The sequence below is a fragment of the Ascidia mentula genome, chromosome 6 (assembly GCF_947561715.1).
Source record: "Ascidia mentula chromosome 6, kaAscMent1.1, whole genome shotgun sequence".
NCBI lineage: Eukaryota > Metazoa > Chordata > Ascidiacea > Phlebobranchia > Ascidiidae > Ascidia > Ascidia mentula.
Genome location: NC_138571.1, coordinates 8620042 through 8639150, shown reverse-complemented (window position 1 = coordinate 8639150; position 19109 = coordinate 8620042). Strand labels below are relative to the sequence as shown.

General features: G+C 33.7%; 2 protein-coding genes across 5 annotated transcripts; one reads left to right on the top strand and one right to left on the bottom strand.

Annotated features, from left to right (window-relative positions):
- Positions 1-479: 479 nt before the first annotated feature.
- On the bottom strand, positions 480-9900 carry LOC145906776 (protein CLEC16A-like). 2 transcript variants are annotated; one of them, XM_082994228.1, is made up of 25 exons: positions 9678-9900; positions 9486-9614; positions 9006-9139; positions 8786-8934; positions 8604-8709; positions 8424-8547; positions 8151-8337; positions 7853-7900; positions 7692-7781; positions 7508-7622; positions 7316-7432; positions 7066-7129; positions 6623-6723; positions 5681-5806; positions 4319-4428; positions 4185-4229; positions 4011-4061; positions 3780-3908; positions 3263-3383; positions 2429-2577; positions 2189-2310; positions 1766-1905; positions 1091-1633; positions 948-1034; positions 480-772 (listed from the first exon to the last, which is right to left on the bottom strand). In XM_082994228.1, exons 1-24 carry the CDS (start codon positions 9743-9745, stop codon positions 982-984), a joined length of 3021 nt encoding a protein of 1006 aa, XP_082850354.1. In that variant the 5' UTR covers positions 9746-9900; the 3' UTR covers positions 480-772; positions 948-981. The 2 variants fall into 2 exon arrangements, with proteins under 2 accessions (XP_082850354.1, XP_082850353.1); XM_082994227.1 differs by having other exon boundaries at positions 480-1034.
- A 1650-nt stretch (positions 9901-11550) lies between these two features.
- On the top strand, positions 11551-19048 carry LOC145905680 (GATOR2 complex protein WDR59-like). Of its 3 annotated transcripts, none has more exons than XM_082992945.1 (22): positions 11551-11692; positions 11892-12077; positions 12214-12418; positions 12483-12571; positions 12973-13170; positions 13230-13383; positions 13444-13671; positions 13780-13979; positions 14150-14311; positions 14375-14470; positions 14866-14996; positions 15067-15150; positions 15270-15429; positions 15483-15670; positions 16191-16272; positions 16537-16646; positions 16704-16842; positions 17387-17465; positions 17846-17963; positions 18020-18162; positions 18498-18601; positions 18877-19048. In XM_082992945.1, the coding sequence occupies exons 1-22, from the start codon at positions 11639-11641 to the stop codon at positions 19003-19005; spliced, it is 3039 nt and encodes a 1012-aa protein (XP_082849071.1). In that variant the 5' UTR covers positions 11551-11638; the 3' UTR covers positions 19006-19048. The 3 variants fall into 3 exon arrangements, with proteins under 3 accessions (XP_082849071.1, XP_082849070.1, XP_082849069.1); XM_082992944.1 differs by having other exon boundaries at positions 11835-12077; positions 18507-18601; XM_082992943.1 differs by having other exon boundaries at positions 11835-12077.
- Positions 19049-19109: the final 61 nt, after the last annotated feature.

Below are 19109 nucleotides of genomic sequence, written 5' to 3'. Positions count from 1 at the left end.
CAGCAGAACTTACTACGTCATGCCTCGTTGGATCTATTTGCGTAAATGAGGTCACATGATCGCGACTTATCTACTGTCTTGCATCAAACTGTCTATTCTTCTTTTCGCAATTTTTTTAAAAATTTAATGTACTCTCAATTTTAGGACTTTCCATATGGCCCTGAAAAATAATGTATCGGTGCGCGAAGGCTGCAAATCCCTCTCGTGGGCCAGACAATATATTTTATGATGTATTTCCATTAGTAAATTGAATAACGAATCCCCTTTATTTTCAGTAAAAAAATTCCCATAACGTATATTGTTGGCTGTGGAAGCTTTAGTAGCATGGAAAAGGGCAGCAGTACAGTAACTCCGTCCAAAGTTTTGACCGCATCTTTAGAATCACTTGTGTCAAGAAGTTTTTATTTCAACAACTACAATATGGGAAATTATTCTTCCAAAATTATCTTTGCTATAGCATCAGCAAAGCAACAAGACAATCAATAGAATAATAATTTATTTGTGATCATTGCACTCAATAAATTCTTTTTTCACGTACAAAAAAAACAATGCACATTTTATCCAACTATAACAGCACCGACTATCTACTTGGACGTAACACATCAAGATCTACTGACCCAAATCGCACCTGAAAATACAACCAGTATCACATTTAATTTGCTGCGGGTAGTTCACCAAACAATGACATGGAAATCAACAAGTTGAATGGTCAGGTCAACATCGGCACTGTGCGCCTCTGTACACCATTTGTGAGAAATTGCTACATTCAAATCTGGAACGAAATTTTAAAGATTCTAATGGCAAGGATAAGATTTGATGTAAACAAGTTACAAATTAAATTTAAATCGCAAACCACGAATTTGAAGCCATTAACATTTTTAAACAAGAAATGCGTCTCATATTTTTGGTGTCAGTGTATCAGAAACCGACTACATTCCAACTCTCACAATTAATCCAGAATAGCGATGATTAGTAGATCGTTTATTCTCTTAAAATGTTGTTTACCGACGCGTCAACTTGGGATGGTTGTCGTTCTGTGAAAAAGAAAGAAATTTAGCTTTCGTTTTGCAAAAGAAAATTCATCACGCACCCGATACACCAATCAATGTGGTGCTGTGAAATGTTTGTATGGATGATTTGCTTTCCTTTGCCCCATCCTCTACGTCAAGGATTACACTTTCAGTCACCCGGACAATGACGTCACTACTCTCGTCTGATCTCGAATCCTCCGATGACGACACGACCTCTACACTTGCAACATCAGGACTGGAACCATTCGAATCGGATGGTTTCTGTTCTTCCCCATCAACCAAAACTGCCGAAACCTCGATGACGTCACCATCGGATGACGACGTCGATTCGGTCGGTTTTTCATCGCTCGAACTCGAACCAGAGGAACCACGTGACGGTGACGACAGTAGGGGAAGTCCCAGGTTCCCAATTCTAGGACCAACTTTCACTGGAGAAACTCGACTTGCAGCGTGACCAGGTCGTTTGAGGAGAGGGTGCACACGAGCAGTGGGTGTTCTTGATAGATCCCGTTGGTTGAGTGCAATACCTGGACGTTGCGAATCAGCTCTCAACACTTGCGGCTCAGCAAAGGCTCGAAACTGGCTGCGAGGTGCTTGATAACCTGAATATAGAGAAACCATATTGAAAGAAACCTTTTTTACATACTGAGGTAATTGGAATCTTACAACAAATTTGGTTGGAGACAACGTTTAAAACACTGTAGGATTTTTAATTTGAGGTTTAAAAACACAACCTGAGTTAAGTAAATAGCTTGAGGAGAAGGGGTCATCATGTGCATCAGGTGAAACTCCCAGCAAAACAGCAATACGACGAGTCTTCAAATGACGAGCCCGCATTCGACCCTTGGTCAGACGTTGTTTGGCTGCCATGCATCTGTATGCCAAAGTACAACGTGCATTTACATGTGTTGCATCATACAGCATATGACTAAATATTTCAACAGGATTTTCTCTACGGGGGATGGCTAATCTGACTACCACCACACAAAACCCTTTGCGACACAGTGATGAGGCCATGTGCCGACAAAAGCATATTGCTGCAGGTTTTTATCATCTTTTTTACTGCTTCATAAACTTTCTTTAAGAATGCTAACATAAATATAGCCACACTAACTTTGTAGAATCTTACAATACAAACTCTGTATTCACTTATTTACCTTATATGGTCATCGAACACAAATTTAGCAGCGAGCATTGGGACCCTTCTTGCTCCAGATGGTTTATGAATTGTGACATGAAGGGTCCTGCTGTCATCTGCATCACTACTTACTTCCACATCCTGAACAAAATATAATATTTTACCAAAAATTTACAATTTCAGTTTGCATTGTTTTAAAATGAATAAATAACGCAGGGTTCAAAGATACTACAAATTTTACCAAATATTGAGCACATACTTGCAGAAATCCTGCAAATTTGACAACACCCCAACCAAGACGTTTGTTGTCAGGTTCCACCAGTATAAGTTGATACAAATCAACAACTAAAAATCGACGATTTTTAGTGTCTTTTCCAACCACGGTGCATGCGATCAAATCGCTGTTGTCTAAAATTTTAATATTTATCCATTTAAAAAAGTATTTGTATGCACACACAATGACACAAACATAGGTTCCACAATACATGTATATACCATCTAGTTCCAAACAAAACTGCCAATATACACAATCCATTGTGAATTAGCTGTAATGTTTTTATTAGAGTTTCTGCATTGTTTTGTTTCTATTATTTGATTTTCATTCTTTCTATAAATGCTTTACATTAGACCAGTGGAGAAATTTTATAATTACTGATTGCATGAACGTCACAAAATCATCATATCAAAAAAAGTATGTTATCAATAACAAAGTTCACAAAATCCAAATTGGCAATCTGATGTGTTTGTAATGTCAAAATGTGCTTATGTGACAATGGCAGCATATTCACCGATCAAACATGTTTATTTTAGTGGTAATTTAAAAACTTGGAAACATTAGGAAAATATGGCAAACCTTTCTCATTGAACACAATGATTACTGCAGCAACATTAATGCTAAACATTTCAGTTCGACGTTACTGCATTAGATTGCAAATATCACTCACAATTTATTTGGTCGTGAATTGAATAACACTTATAAACAAAATAAAATTCATGAATAAAGAAATGACATGCGGAATTAAAAAACACCTGATGCAACAGTTTTGGTAGAAAAGGCAATACAGAATAATCCTAGTTTCAGTAAAAAACTTACTGAGGTCGAGCTTGTCATCAGTCTGTATACAATCCTGCATTCTTGTTAATGGAAGTTGTGTTTCAACTTCTTTGCAAAAGGTAAGAGAAACATCTCGCAGGGCAAGGAAAACAGCAATAGACTAGAAATATCAATGTTTTTTGTGTTGTAGTAAATAAAAAAAATACGGATTTTCTTGTACTATGGTACCCTGACAGGTTGTCGATCATGCACCCATTTCACAAGAAGTATTTCTACAGGAGTTTGAAAACAGCACTATAGACAGCTCATTTGTAGTTTTTTCAAAAATTTTTTTTAAAATTTTTTGTTATTCAGACTTTGTGTTAACATAATTTAACCGCTTGTTTCTGTTTTTACACCTTTGGTAGTTATGGATGAAGCCTTGTTGTTAGGCAAATTAAATTTTCTGAATAAACATCAAATTAACTCTTCCTATATTCATGTTTTCGAACTTATACAGAAATACTACAGTTTATTACATAATTAAAAAAATAAAATAATGTTGACAAATTATTACCCTTCTAATTTGTTCAGTTGGTCCACATGGAAGTCTTTTTGTGAATTCGATGCCAGTCAGAGGAGTAACTGTTGGTGGCAAAAGCAGAGATGAGTCCATCATAAGATATTCCACATTAAATGGCTTGTTCTATACAAAAGTAAAATGTTATGCTTGTGAAAAAAATATACATTAATTGTACCAAAAGTAGTACAGTATGCCTAAATAGCCAATGGTTGCCATGCCACCCACCATAATAGCTCTGTGCTCATCTTCAAAAATATCTAAAAACATTTCCTCCTCCTGAAATGTGACAACAACATCAAATTTGGTTGTATTTGATCGGTTTAAAGTGTAAGTACATTTATGTAGTTGAAGTGTAAATTCAATTTTCATATCACAAATGCAAAAAGTTGTTTTGCATACCTGAAGGCACTTTTGAAGATTTTGCATACTTTCATTACGAGATTGCTGAAAGGAACAAATGATCAGTAAAAATGTAGTTTTTGACAAATCATAAGTTACTGTGTATGTAATAAACATTTTTTTTACTTTGTTACCTCCACGCATGTTAAATGATGTTCAGGCAAAACACATTCTCCATCCTTCATTCCAAGTTTTTTCAATAATATTACTGTTAAACGAAGTGTTGCCAATCGGATTTTGCTTTCTTTAAACAAATTATCAAATGTTGTAGCACATTTATACGCAGACACACAACAAGTACATTGGTGCAACTGTGTATTTTATTTGACCTAGTGTTTTGTTGGTTTTGTAACACTACTTATGGGGTACCACCAAGGTGTCGATTTTGTTCTGATTGTCAAACATCTTGAAAAAAATTGTTGTGCGTGTCGAATAGTAAAAATGTCGCATCGCAGCTGGTAACTAATGCATGAGAACGACCAGGCTTAGTTCGATAACAGAATTCTTGTACTTACATAAGGTTAGAATAGACTTTGAAATAACGACAAAACAATTAAAAACCTTGCATGTTGTAGGCTGCTATAACTCTTAAAATCCGATTGAACAAAAAAATGGCACTTGTTTCGTAACAATGCAACATGTTTGGTAATAATGCCACATGTTCGGTAACAATGCTCCATGTTTGGAAACAATAGTTAGTTTAACGCATTTATTCGCTGAACGTTAAAGCAAGTGGTGGCTGGTTTTTGCATGGATTTTGTTCAAAAATTTATTGTGGTTGCGTTCATTTGGCCATCTAAACAGACAAATTTATTTTGGTGGGGATCCCAAATGATGATGCCATAAGTTTTTAACACTATACAACCGTTCAGTTAAATAATGTTGTTTGATAGAGACTCGAAATAAAAATTTATTTCCAAAAATTTGTTTGCGGTTTGAAATTAAACGACTTATATTGGCACCAACGTCTTCAAACCACTTTTACCACCAGCATGTACGGCAAAAAATACATCTAAATAGGAAAATGTTGCCGTCCAATCTTCGAAAAAAGAAAACTAGTAAGATCGATGTGAATGTTGCAAGATTGGCGTAACCGATATGTTAGGCTTAATTTAGGACTTTGGTAGATAGCAATGGTCTGTTCGTGCTACGGTATACCGGTAACTGAACATTTATTCACGCCGCCCGTGTCGAACACTGGCGTCGCATGTCGAACATAGAATGGTGAAAAGGGCATAAATCGACACCCTGGGTACCACATTGGACGAACAAGTGGTTATTAATCTCAGTGAAGGCAATTTCCAACAAGGATCTAAATACACCAAATCTAAGGCACATTTTCTATTCAAACTTGTTACTTCAAAATACTGTTGAGCTTATGAGTAAATTTAGCATTTAAAACACACACAAATAGAAGCAACCCTGACTAAAAAATATAATATTTTACACAACTTTACAAGTCATGTGTAATCTGACTTTAGACCCACAATCAGCACCTGGTTTCACAGCTTTGCTTATTATTCTAAGCAACCTTTCAATAAGCCAATGGCAATAAGATTCATTTCGATTTTCACCATCCACCATTCCAAGTTGAATGATCCTCTTCAGGTCACAACTAATACCTGACAAATAATATTGTTAGATATATATGTACCAGCTTGATCCTTGGACAAATTTTAATTTCAACTTTTTTAAATAAAACCCAATATAAAAAACACCTTGTCTTATTTTGAAACAATTTAATTAGATAAAACTTGTTTAATTTTATATAGAGCGTATCCCCCTTATTTTTCAGGAAACAAGGTTCAAATGTTAAAATATATGTTTGTGATCACAATTTTCATATTCCATTCCAGTAAATGTTGGAAATATTTACTGCATGGTAAATATGTAACAAAAAAATTGCTAGATTGCTCGTTAAAACATCGTATATACCATTCTTCCATGATAAACAAAGACAATGAAAACATGACACAAGCAGGCAATAATCAGAAGTATTCAATCAGAATGCCACTGCATTGCTGTAGGACAATGATCTAGTTGCATCAACACATTGTTTTTTCACAGTGTCAGATTTTTTTACAGTGCATGGTTACATTGATACAGTGTTGTATAAATAGTTATTTATTTTTTGTCAAAGAAATTATTGGCCACTACATAAATACCAATGTATAGTGTATATACATTGCAAAATTGCTTTCCTATAAGCAACAAAAGCATTGCAACATAAAACATTACTCACCACCTCCTGTTGTGGATGCCGCAAAAATAACACACATGGATTTTTAAACTACACCACATTGTGTGTGGTTGCACACATCACAAACAAGCTAAATTCCTCAACTACAATCTTAAACAATCTTGTTCAATGTAGGCAAAAACAATTTTGCACAAACAATACTTGTAATACACAGAATATCACAAACAGGTTTGTCTACCTTTGTTTTGAAGCATTGCATAAAGCAAGCCCAGGGCAAATATGGCAGTGTAGTCATTTTCTGTGCACTTTAGAGAGCTGTAGATGGTGTCAAGGAAGGGTCTGTGACAATGTAAAACACAAATGCAAATTTATTCATCTAATTTTGGTAGGAAGGATGGATGCTTAGTACATTATGTGCATAGAACATGTTACAACAAGTGATGACTTCAGCCGACTTTTTTGAAAAATATTGACCAATAACATTTATTCGAAAAACTTTAAAAGGATTTATGAGGTTTTAACTTGAGCACTGAAGACTTGACCAATCAAATTAGCATCATAATCAACTACTTGGCTGAAAACCATTTACTTTTTTTTTCTCATCACTATCACAGAAACAAGGTAGATAACAAAACAATAATATAGATGCTTTGCACGTAATAGTAAACAAAAGTTTTGTACCTGTCAAGATGGGAATTTGGTGATGCTGAAGCAACATTCACATCTAGCAAGTTGTCTGGTGAAGCTAATGGACACAAAAACATTTCTTTTCATTTGAAATATTTAATTGACACAACTTTGCTGCAACATCTTATATCCATGCCTTTCACACACCAAATTTAATTCCATTCACACTTAAAAGCACTCTGATCGCCCAAGCCACATTAAATAACTTAAAATTTGGCTTGGAATAAAATAAACTGAAGCAGACCTGTTTGTGATTTAGCAATGCACAACTGTCTTTGAAAAAATTCACTGGATACGCCAACAGGCAAAGTTTCTGAATCAACTTCTGGACTACTTTTGTCCTCAACTTCCTCATCAGAACCTGCATAAACATTCTCATTAGTACTACATCATTTTGCACAAATTACCTACAAAGTTTCTCTAAATTTGTCAACACCTAGATTTCTGAAGTTTGGTCTCTTCTTATGTTTTTGTTTTCTTTTCAGCTTTTTCGATGAAAGCAGTTTTTCCAAGCTTTCTGGTTGCTGAAGAAGCTCCTTATGTTCGATTGGCTAGAATACATTTGTAAAATGTGTTATTTTAACAGTTTCCACAATTACACAAAACTCCTCAATACTTACTGAAGAAATAAAGAGTGATTCAAGATTCTTAGTAAAAATTACTTCAGCTAGCTGGTGTACAAGCGTTTCATGGTGAATAATTAGAAACACCTACAATTTAAAAACATCGTTTGAAATTTAATGTGTTAAAACTACAATGATCATACAATGCCTTTTCTTACTTGCGACAATAGGAATAATGCGGTTACTGGATTCACAAGCGGTCTTTCCTGAAACCAAAATTAATATTACAATAAATATTTGTCATACAGCTGGCTTGAAGTCACTTTCAAAGAATTGATGGTCTGATGCCAGCATGCCACATATTACGAACACTATGTAAGCATTAAATATGGTTTTCACAAACTATTTAGATATACATGTTTTTTAATAAATAGTACAATCTAACTTAGGGCAAAATTAAAACAAATATTCCCAAAGAAGATTTTTAGGCTTTGGTTTGTTTTATGATAAACGTACATTGTCATCACCAGGAGTTCCATCTGCTAATGACCTGACATACAATGGAAAGAAGAGACGATGCAAAAGATGTTCAATCAAAACTTTGTTTATCAAGTTATTTTCTAATGTAACAATATCATTTAAATAATGCAGATGATCCAAATGTTCAGCTACTACATCACGGAGGCGGTCACTTTGTTGATGACTAAAAACAAAAACGAATCTCCTTTAGTTAAAAATGCAATCATAAAGTTGATGCAAATCTTACAAAATGGTAAATGCACAACTTACTCAGAATTATTTCTTACACATGTATCCACTTGTCGGACATGTTCAGCAATAAACCACACAAGATTTGAAAAGTATGGAACAGCTGTTTTGTCCTGAATAAACCTCAGCATGGCATGATCATTCACTTCAAAACAACATGCCCATTTGTTTGCAATCATGTCAGGCAAATAATACACTCACCTTTGTAAACATTTAATGTGAGGGTTCGAACTGCAATTCTAACCATTGATTCAGAGTGATTAAAAAACTTTATTCCCTCAGTGTATAAAGCAAAGTCGTCAGTGTGCTTCAAGTTCAAAACAACAAAATACATTGGTTGGGGCAGTGAAAATTACAGACAACTTAACTGTACTTCAAATCACCTCATTGTAAAAAAAATGTATTGTGTGCTCATTTAACCTCAAAGATAGGGTTTTGAGAAAGGATATATAATATGCCATAACTTCTTCATCAGAGAAATCAAATTTGTGACAAATCACATCATTAACATGATTGTTTGACAACAGATAATCTGTGTAAATTTGAGTATATTTCAATATCTAACAAAACTAAATATGAAATGTTTCACCAAGGTATCCTTACACAGTGATGTTTCATGTTGAAGATTTTCAAAAAGTATGTTTAAAGTTTGAAGAAGTTGAACACAAACATAATTTCCAGAGTTTTGTTGCAGTATGTTAAGAAAAAAGAGAAACATATTCTTTTCCAAGTAAAATCTATATAAGAAATACATCATATATTTAATTTAATTATGATAATAAATTCAAAGAAGTCATATTCAGCCAATACGCTGCATAAACAGCAGATTGGAAAGTTTGTTATTTGCGCAGTGGATTTATTTTCGGCGATCATTAATTATCCGGAAGATTGCAACATTTTCCGTATGTTAATGCATTAGCTAATTTATATTGCACGGATTATCGGTAAATTTTCGCATGACATTTTTTCAATCTGGCATGGATGAACAATTGAACATAACAAATAAAACCATGGCAGTTCATATGCTTAGTTTCATATACTGCACATGCGTGAAAAGTTGAAGCACTGTAAAAAATAACTTACTCAAACACGGAACTGTCATTTTGATCTCCCCAAATAAGTATTTCTGACATAGATCTCAGTGCCTCTACAATAAGAGACTTATTGTTCTCAGTAATTGTATGATTTTTTGTAAGAACATGGTGTAGGTACCTGCAAAGAGGATGAAACGTATGAATTTGTAATAGCACTGTAATAGCAATAATAAGCACCAACTTCAAGTGTTCCAATGAATGCGGATTCTTCGGTGGTTTGGGGCCACCAAGCCACCCTCGTCGCTGCATTCTGTAACTTATACTTGACACAAGGTAAACATATTTTTTGACTCTAATTTACACCTTAAAGCAGTATTTCGTGTGCTACGATGCGAAGAAGTCAAATTATCATTAACACTGGTGAAAGACTTGCAACTTGCAATTGTTGTACAACAAATGCAGTTGGTCAGTTACGTTTCTTATTTTCTTTCTTTTTCGTAGATTTTCGTCATGCTTGGTTCCACTTCCACATTATTTGTAAATAAGTCAATTTTGTGGAAAATACTACTACACCGGGTCATAAAGTTTTTGCCTAACTTGATTCACATATAAGTCTGTTTAGAATAGAAATCTAAGCGAATTTTAATGTTTACATGTGAACAGGGTAACCACCTTTTATTTATGATTATAAATTTGAGTTTAAATACTACTCGAAATCGTAGCTTTAATGTTTGCACAGATTTCTACGTTTCATGGGCGGATCAAGTTGGAAGATACTTTACACCGGGTCACAAAGTTTTTTCCAAACTTGATCCACATATAAGCCTATGTAACATGGAAAGCTGTGCAAATATTAACGCTACGATTTCGTGTAGTATTTCAAGTTAAATTTACAAATAAAAATAACGGATGGTGGCCCTGTTTACACCTAATCATTAAAATTTGCACAGATTTCTGTTTCACACAGACTTATACGTGGATCAAGTTTGGAAAAAACTTTGTGACCCGGTGTAGTACTATTTTCCGATCAAGTTTGGCAAAAACTTTGTGACGCACCCAGTGTAATAGTATCTTTCCACTTTTCTGACAACAACGTAAATAACAAAAATTTGTTCTTGAAGTACTAAGCTATTCGTTCAAATACACCAAAGGTCTACATGTTTGCCCTATTCCACTTTAAATTGATGAGGATAGGGGCCACCAAAAAACAAACTAATAACTTAAAACTTGCAGCACTAAAATTTCTATTGAAACTGAAGACCTTAATTCGAAACCTTTCAATATTTTGTTTAAACTTGTGCATTTACACCCGACTTTCTGGCCACTTCGCAAATCATCTCGCTTGCATGAGGTGTTTCAACTTGCGCTACTTCTTCTTAATCTCCTTTGATGCATAATCGCAGCAATTGCCTCTTTGTTTTTGCCTCGTCGTCTTTGATACCCCCCTATGTATTTGTGACTCTTTTCACAAATACACAGATCCTAATATGTGGTCTCACAGATTATGGTTTTCAGTCTAACATATCATAACTTTTGGCTTCATATAGGCCTATCAGTCCAGATCTCAGTTTTTGTTTCAGACCGAACTTGGTTCAAAGAACAGACCATCGGTGTTGGGACGTCATGCAGCCACTTGTTGTCAGACTGAAACTTTCTTGACAGACTTGATCATGGGTCGCGGTGGAGCAATTCCGCCAAAACCTTCCGACAAACCATTCGCGAACATACACTGGATTATTGTATTGTGTGTAGGTTGCTGGAAAGTAGATAGAGCTTACAGAACTGGCCAAGGGCCTCTAAGGAAAGTAGATAGAGCTTACAGAACTGGCCAAGGGCGTCTAAGGAAAGTAGATAGAGCTTACGGAATTGGCCAAGGGCGTCTAAGAAAAGTAGTTAGAGATTACGGAACCGGCTAAGGGCCTCTGAGGAAAATAGATAGAGCTTACGGCCATAGGCGTTCAGTTCTGTAAGCTCTATCTACATTCCTTAGACGCCCTTGGGCTGTCTCCAAATTATTCCAAACCAAAATTAACGACTCGAAACATAATGTGAAATTTGTGGCAAATCATGCGAAACGATTTTTCTAATTTTTTTTTTTATTTTGTTAGAATGACAATAGTTGTGGTACTGAATCCAATACTCATGGTTTAATTTTTCGAAAAAATTTAGCAATTAAATGGTTACAGTTATCAAGTTAAGAATATGAACAAGTGGGAAACGGAAGATGCAATTGTGGTTAATCACTCTAATACACAGGTTTGTCTTCAAGCTATTTACATAATTATTTATAGAGACCTTGATATGTTTTGTTCCTTGAATTAAATGGTAAATTGAGTAGCCTACTTATGTTATAAGATTATCGACTATCTTAAAATATGTATTACATGTGTGATTGCAGATAAGTTGTACTTCTCGCACATTATCACATTTTCAATTCACTGGATACTGTTTACAGGCAAGTGCCATGTCTGTCAATGCTCTGGGTGACATGATAGTATTGGGATCAAGACGACATTTGACATTAATAGAGTTGAAAGATCCACAAAAAGTTTTTCGAAGAATACATTTAAAAAATAAGTGGGACATCAGTCATTTGTTTTGGAATCCATCTGCAGCAAATAACAACTTTCTTTTAACAACAGTATGCATCATACATTATTTGCAAAATTTGTGCTGTTTAAAAAAATGATTTTCTATAATTATGGTACTTGAGTGTTTCTGGTTTAATTTCTTTTATGTGTTAGGCATTATTTGCATAAAATATACATTTCATGCAGTACAATCAATGGGCAGATGTTTGGAGATTCGATGAAGGTATGGGAAAGTGTCAGGCACAACTTAAAGGTCACACACGGGCAATTAGTGACGCTGATTGGTCATTTGTCAACTGTAATCTTTGTGCCACTTGTTCACTGGATACTTTTATTTATGTGTGGGATACTAGAGAGTTAAAACGACCAAAGTTTGCAATTTCAGCTGTATGTGAGTATTTAAAGATTGTAATGAGGTTTGTCAAGAAATTAGACGCTTTGAAACATTTTTACAGCGGGTTCAAGTCAAGTTAAGTGGAACAAAGTTAATGGAAATTATATATCAACGGCACATGATGGCAATATAAGAGTTTGGGATATCAGGGTAAAGAATTATATTATACAGTTTTGTATTTGTGGACCAATCAAAAAAATATGATGTCATATTATCAGTTGGTAAAAAAAATTTATAGGTCATTAACGTTTGGAGCACTTTCCTGGCCCTCAGGAAATAAAAATATATTCCATCTTTTAGGACATTAACATATTTAATACTAAATTTTGAAGTAATAAAAATGTCTTTTTTTACATGACAGTTTTTGGAAGTATAAAATGTGATTTTGTAATTCATAATATAATGTATAACCATCATAAGTAAATGTGTTTGTTTATTCACTGCTAATCTGCCTATATTTTAACGTATAAACACAAAAAGTAATATTTTCAAATTAATATGTAGTAAATATACTGCCCTACCACAAAACAACTTAAAATTAATTTTTCCAGAATGTAAAAACAGCAGTTCATTATATCACTGCACACTTATCTAAAATTAATCATCTTGATTGGGATCCAAACAATGAACACATACTGGCATCTGCTGGACAGGACTCCACTATCCGATTTTGGAACACAAGGGAAACACCAAGAAAAGCTGATTTTCAAATTGCACTCAAGCATCCTGTTTGGAAACTTTCATATACTGTTGGTTTTGTCTGGCTTTGGTCATCTGAGTTGAGTGATGAGACCATTTTCATTTTTAGTCATTTGGATCTGGACTACTTTCTGTAGAATTGGCTAATTTTCGAGAAACACCATTAACCTTATGGAATGTCAGTGAACCTGACCAACCTGTTCATAATTTTACTGGTCATAATGATGTGATACTTGGACACAAGCTTTTGAAATCTAAGAATGGTGGGTGAAAATATATCTTTCTGTGAATGCTACTTTTAACAATTGCTTACATGAGAAAAGATCCACACTGGAAACTTGTTACATGGTGCAAGGATCAAACATTGCAAATTCAGACACTGGAATATAATATGCTTTTTCAATGTGGAATGTCTAGAGACACAGTTACCGCTTTGGTTGAAGATGAAGAAATTTATAACTTTGTGGATGATGTTGCGATAGAAGACAAAGAGATTAGTGGATTAGTGTCCAATTTGCCTACTGCCATTCAATCATCCAACTCCAGTGTTGGTAACCTAATCTTTCTGTATTTCATTTTGTTTTTCTTAGTAAATATTAAATTTTTCAACAGGTTGTGACACCACATACTGCGATTTCATATTCCACATTTTTTTGTAGAAAGCAACCTTTCAGTTTTGCCTAGTAGTTACAAATCTGGATCACATGAGTTGGGAAATGGTTCTGTCGAAAACCTTTTTAGTGATCCATTTTTAACACCAAAGCAGCAAAATTTAAGTCCAGATATTGCTGCTATGCATTCATTAGAGCAAGAATTCAAGCTTTTAAATGTAGCTCTTCCCAACTTGCACATGGATGAGGTATAATTTGTGCCCAAATATAACAAAAGTTTTTTTGATAGAAATTAAGAACACATTTTTTTGCTTTCATGGGAGTCAAGAATCTTATGTTATGGCATAGAATAGCAGTAGCAAGATATTTAATACACCACATAAATAATATAAATGTAAGATTAAATGATTTTATTCAGGTGGATGTTCAACAACGAACATGTAGTTTATCCCTTCGAACACCGGTATATTATGCAGTGATCAAAATCTCATTTCCAGTCAAGTATCCCCACAATGAGATTCCTATGTTTATATTTACCAAAACCAATGTTGGGTCTGAAGCACTTGCAAAACTAAAACAGGTGCAATTACTTTGTTATTCATTATGACAAGCCTACAAACAACTTTGTGGTTAAACTTTGAAGAAGTTGCAAGAGACAGCTCAACATCATGTTCGAAACAACCGGAATTGCTTAGAACCTTGTTTGCGGCAATTAACATCACTTTTCAGTGAGATTTCGGTAAGTGGAGTGTTTATTTAAATTATTATCTTGTTATGGAATGTTTTTTGCCTGTTTGTGGTAATATTTTGCAATATGCATAAAAATTTTTTTATGTTTTTTTATTATTTTTGACTTGTATTGTTTTTTGTTCAGTCAATTGTTTTTTAAAAAATATTCAGTAAAAAATGAGCATTTTGAAAGGTGTGGACTTTTTAAAAAAGAATGTTGCGACATATTGTTTGTAAAAAAGCAAGTATCACTGATGGGACTATTGGTTGAACATTGCTTGGCCATAGTGTTTCCATCATAACAATTAGTAGGAAGTTATTCTAACCATTTTTTTCAAATTTTGTTTCATTTGATTTTCTGATGGTACATTCAATATTAAAGCATTTATATACACTACAACGTAGTACCATCAGGAAGATGAAGAAATGACTGAAACTCTTGATCCTCCACCATTGTCTTTCGCCCATACACTAAGGCAACATCAACTGTATGCAGCATCGCACAATATACCATTTCCTCGAACGAGTGGAGCAAGGTGTGTTTTTTACCAAATCAGGTTAAATTTAAATTCAGAAATAGGACTAATATTTATTACTTTAAACCAGGTTTTGCAGTGTTGGATATTTGGTGATATTTTTAAGACCAGCCCATGTTCGTGGATTTCAGTCTAGTAATGAAAAAACTCCTAGGTAGGTAAAATGTAAACTATAAACATATCACTTACAAACCATTTTTAAACATCAACTAATTGTGAATTATTCATAATATTGGGGGCAAGAGAGTAGTTTAACTGTTTTTTGTTTTCCAGATCCTTTGCAAGTTTAACAACCCACCGTAATTCTACACCAAATGTATTTCCAATGTATCGTAGTAATTCTGCTGCAATTATTCAACCATCACCAGTCCAATTCAGTACTAGCCCAAATCAGCATGACTTTTCAGTGTACAGGTTTTACTACAAAGTAAAGGTATGTCAATATTGATGAGACTTATTCTTAGTTGATTTGTTACCTGAATACAGAGGCCATCGAGGAAACTAAAACAGTTCCAGCGTCTTCAATATTTTGGAAAAGAACCAGAGTCATCGTCTTCACTGACAAATTATGAAACCAAAATGGTTAAACCCCAACAATATGCTGGTCATGTTGTAATAAATGACCTCACAAGAATTATGCCTGTTAGTAAACAACTTGCACAAGATTACCTAATGTAAGTTTTCATAACTACTTTCAACTCATCCATTGCATTTTATGTTGTTTTTGTTCAGTTTTAAAAAAAATTGTTTAAAAATTGCAACATTGTTGTGTTCCTGATGTAGGTGTTTAAACTACAGATACCTTTGTTCTTCAAATGAAAAACAAATATACATTTAACTTTGATTAAAAGATTGTATTTTCCTGATTTTTCGCTTCTCCAAACAACTAAATTTCTTCAGAGAATAAAACAAATGTTTCTGCATTGGCAAAGAATATATTTGGAAAATAATAATAACTTCACTGATCTTAGTTTAGTAGCTTTTTGAAATGTTTTTTATAGTGATAAAAATCATACACATTAACACAAACATTTTATGTTTTACTTGCAAAAAGTTTGAACCAAACTACTATCCTATTAAGTATTTTAATTGCTTATTTTATGCTATATGGTGATAAAAAAGACATTTAGGTTTTATTTGCAATCAATGAATATCATTTGCATAAATTTTCATAAAAACTTGTGTATTTTCTAGACCGGGTGAAAAAAACTTTGTGGATGCTTGTTTGAAAAATCAGAAAAATGCCACAAGTGAAGAAATGGATGATTTAGTTGAGGTAAATATTTTTTAATATAGTATGGATTTCAAACAGCTTAAAATGTTGTTTCTTGGCATAGTATAAATATAGGCTATAAGTAGTATCATTATGTATATTGTCATATTTATATATCAAAATAATAAAGCAACTTGAAAACAACGATTATAACTTAAAATATAGCATCATCCGTGAACTTCGTGAACATAAAACTCTCAATTCCACACCCAGTCATTATCATGAAATAGTGTTCTCATTTTCACATTAAAAGTTTAATGATTACAGTTATGGAACTGTGTGTCACTATTGCCAAAACCTCAAGAACCCATTACTAACATGGAAACCAGCTGTCCTTTTGCATCTACGCCAATGGGCAAAATATTTCTCAATAAGTTGTGAGTGCTCTAAATCACAAACTCAAACTTGTTGACTGAATCCAGGTATTTTATTAGGATTGAGCATTACTGCATTCAATGTGATGTTCAGACTCTTGCCATGCTTGCATGCACATTCTCAAGCAAAGTTTCTTCCAGTGTGGAAAAAAAAGTAGGGACTGACATAAAACGGTCGGCATCCTATGATACATTCAGAGTGAGTACTCAATGTTAGGACAGTATTTACTTAATAGTAAGCTGCATGTGATAATGTTAGGGTAATATGTAATTTGCATCTAAGTAATTAAAATAAAGTTGGTCTGGTTGTACTAGTATCACCGAATCTCATCTAAATTTGTGAATCAGGCGGAAAATTTTAAACAGTAAACATTTGTTGAAGTAATTTTCAAAACATGAATAGTGTTAAAGGCAATTAACATAGAGCAGCAGAAAAAAGATTGATTTGCAACATTAAACTATGTAAACAGGATGCACAATCGAATAAACATATTATACAGTATATGCTTATATGCCAATGTGGGGTAATATATGTATTTTCTACTGAAGCCTAAATGTGTATTCTTCATTTTAAGTGTTTTTTTAAATTTACCTGACTTTGCCTGCAACAATTTATCGGCAAAATTCACAGGACACAACAATACTTATTGTGTTAATATGAGTAGCTATTACTTCATCAATTTGTCAACATATCACTATCATTAACTTGTTATGTTTTACTTAATTATGTTTTATTTCTACAGATTAAAGATAAAAACCCAAAGGAAAAGATCGAAACCGGAATACATTATTTTTACTCTATGATTAGCAGATCACCACCAAGTAAGGTTATTGTAGTTTTGTCTGTACCAACAAGGTACTTTTATTTCCCCATCCTCTGAACTTCTACCAAGCTTTTTAATTATCCCCACCTAGATCAGTTAGTATTTTGCCATTGCTAAATTTAACTTCAAAGGTTGGAGTTTAATATTTGTTTAAAACAACTTGGTTGCTGAAAAAAATATTTAAAACAGCAAGTGGACAAATTTCCACATGCCTGTAAGTGTAAAGTTTGTGTCATTTTGCCAACCACAGGACACTCGCTATGTTTTCTGAGGACAAAGCACCTCACACAATTTTGATTTGTATGTTGAATTTGGCTTGGGGGTTGACATGTATATTATGTTTTTTTCTGTGACTAACAATAAATATTTTTAATTCAGGTCTTTCATATATGGAACATGCACGTAGCACAACGAGTTCTCCGACAGAGCAACGTCCTACATTGTTAGCACCTAGACCAAAAATAGCACAACAAAAGAAATGGGCGAGTGACACATGGTAAGATGCCACCAAATGTGATATTTGTTGATGTTTGCTAAAAATATTTTTGGTAGCATGCTAAGCCTGCAACAACAAAAGCAGTTTGATGCATTTAAAAACTCTTACTGTGACTTGTTATCGCGATGGGAGTTGAATGTAAAAAGGGCAGAAATACAAAAGTTTTCCCACAAAGGGTCTGTACACGATGATTCTGTAGGTAAGATCAACTAACTAAATATTTACAGATATTTTGCAGATAAACATTTTTGTTATTAAAAGTCACATTCATCTAACTTTCGATTTTATCACTTGTGGTAACAAATTTTGTAGCCCAATTTCATACCAAAATAGAGTGCAATACCACTACGTTTTTAATTTTGATTGATATTGTGTTTTGAGGTATCAAAATAGCTTCTGAAAAAAGTATACAACCTGCTATAAGTTGTGTGCGGCCCTGTTGCCTTTTTGTGATTTGATTTGATGGCGAAAAGCTTAAGAAATGTAAATTTTAGTTTGAGTTTTGTACCAAACAATAATAAACTGACTTGTTAGTATTAAAAGCAAAATGTCATTCCTGTGGAGATTCATGCAATCCAACCTGTACAAGAAGAAAGACGATTTTTGCAAGGTGTATAATATGCCAACTCCCCGTAAAAGTAAGTAGAAGAAGTGGTAGCTATAATAAAACAACTTTGTTATAACAATCATCATATATTTTTTGTTTTTTTAAGTATGCTGTTTAACACATTAAATGTCATTACTACTTTTTGACGTCATTAAATATTTAAAGTAGGCTAAATATTGATTGAAGATATCAGATTGGCAGATATTTGTGTTGGCACATTCCCTATTTTCCTTAACTTTTAAGAACAATTTATCATATTGTTAAAAATTTATTCTTTGATGACCAAGTGATATAATTGCTTTTCAGAATTTGTTTGTTTTTTGTAACAACTGCATGCATGGTGGACATGAGGATCACATGGTGGAATGGTTCAAAACTGAAAATATGTGTCCTTTATCATGTGGATGTAATTGTAGGGATATAGTAAAAAGATGACAGAAATATTATTTTTAGAAGATTAATACAATTTTTTATCTTGTTGCTTCTTGTTCTAAGAATTATCCGATATTTCCACATTTTGTTGGCTGGTATTTGATTAA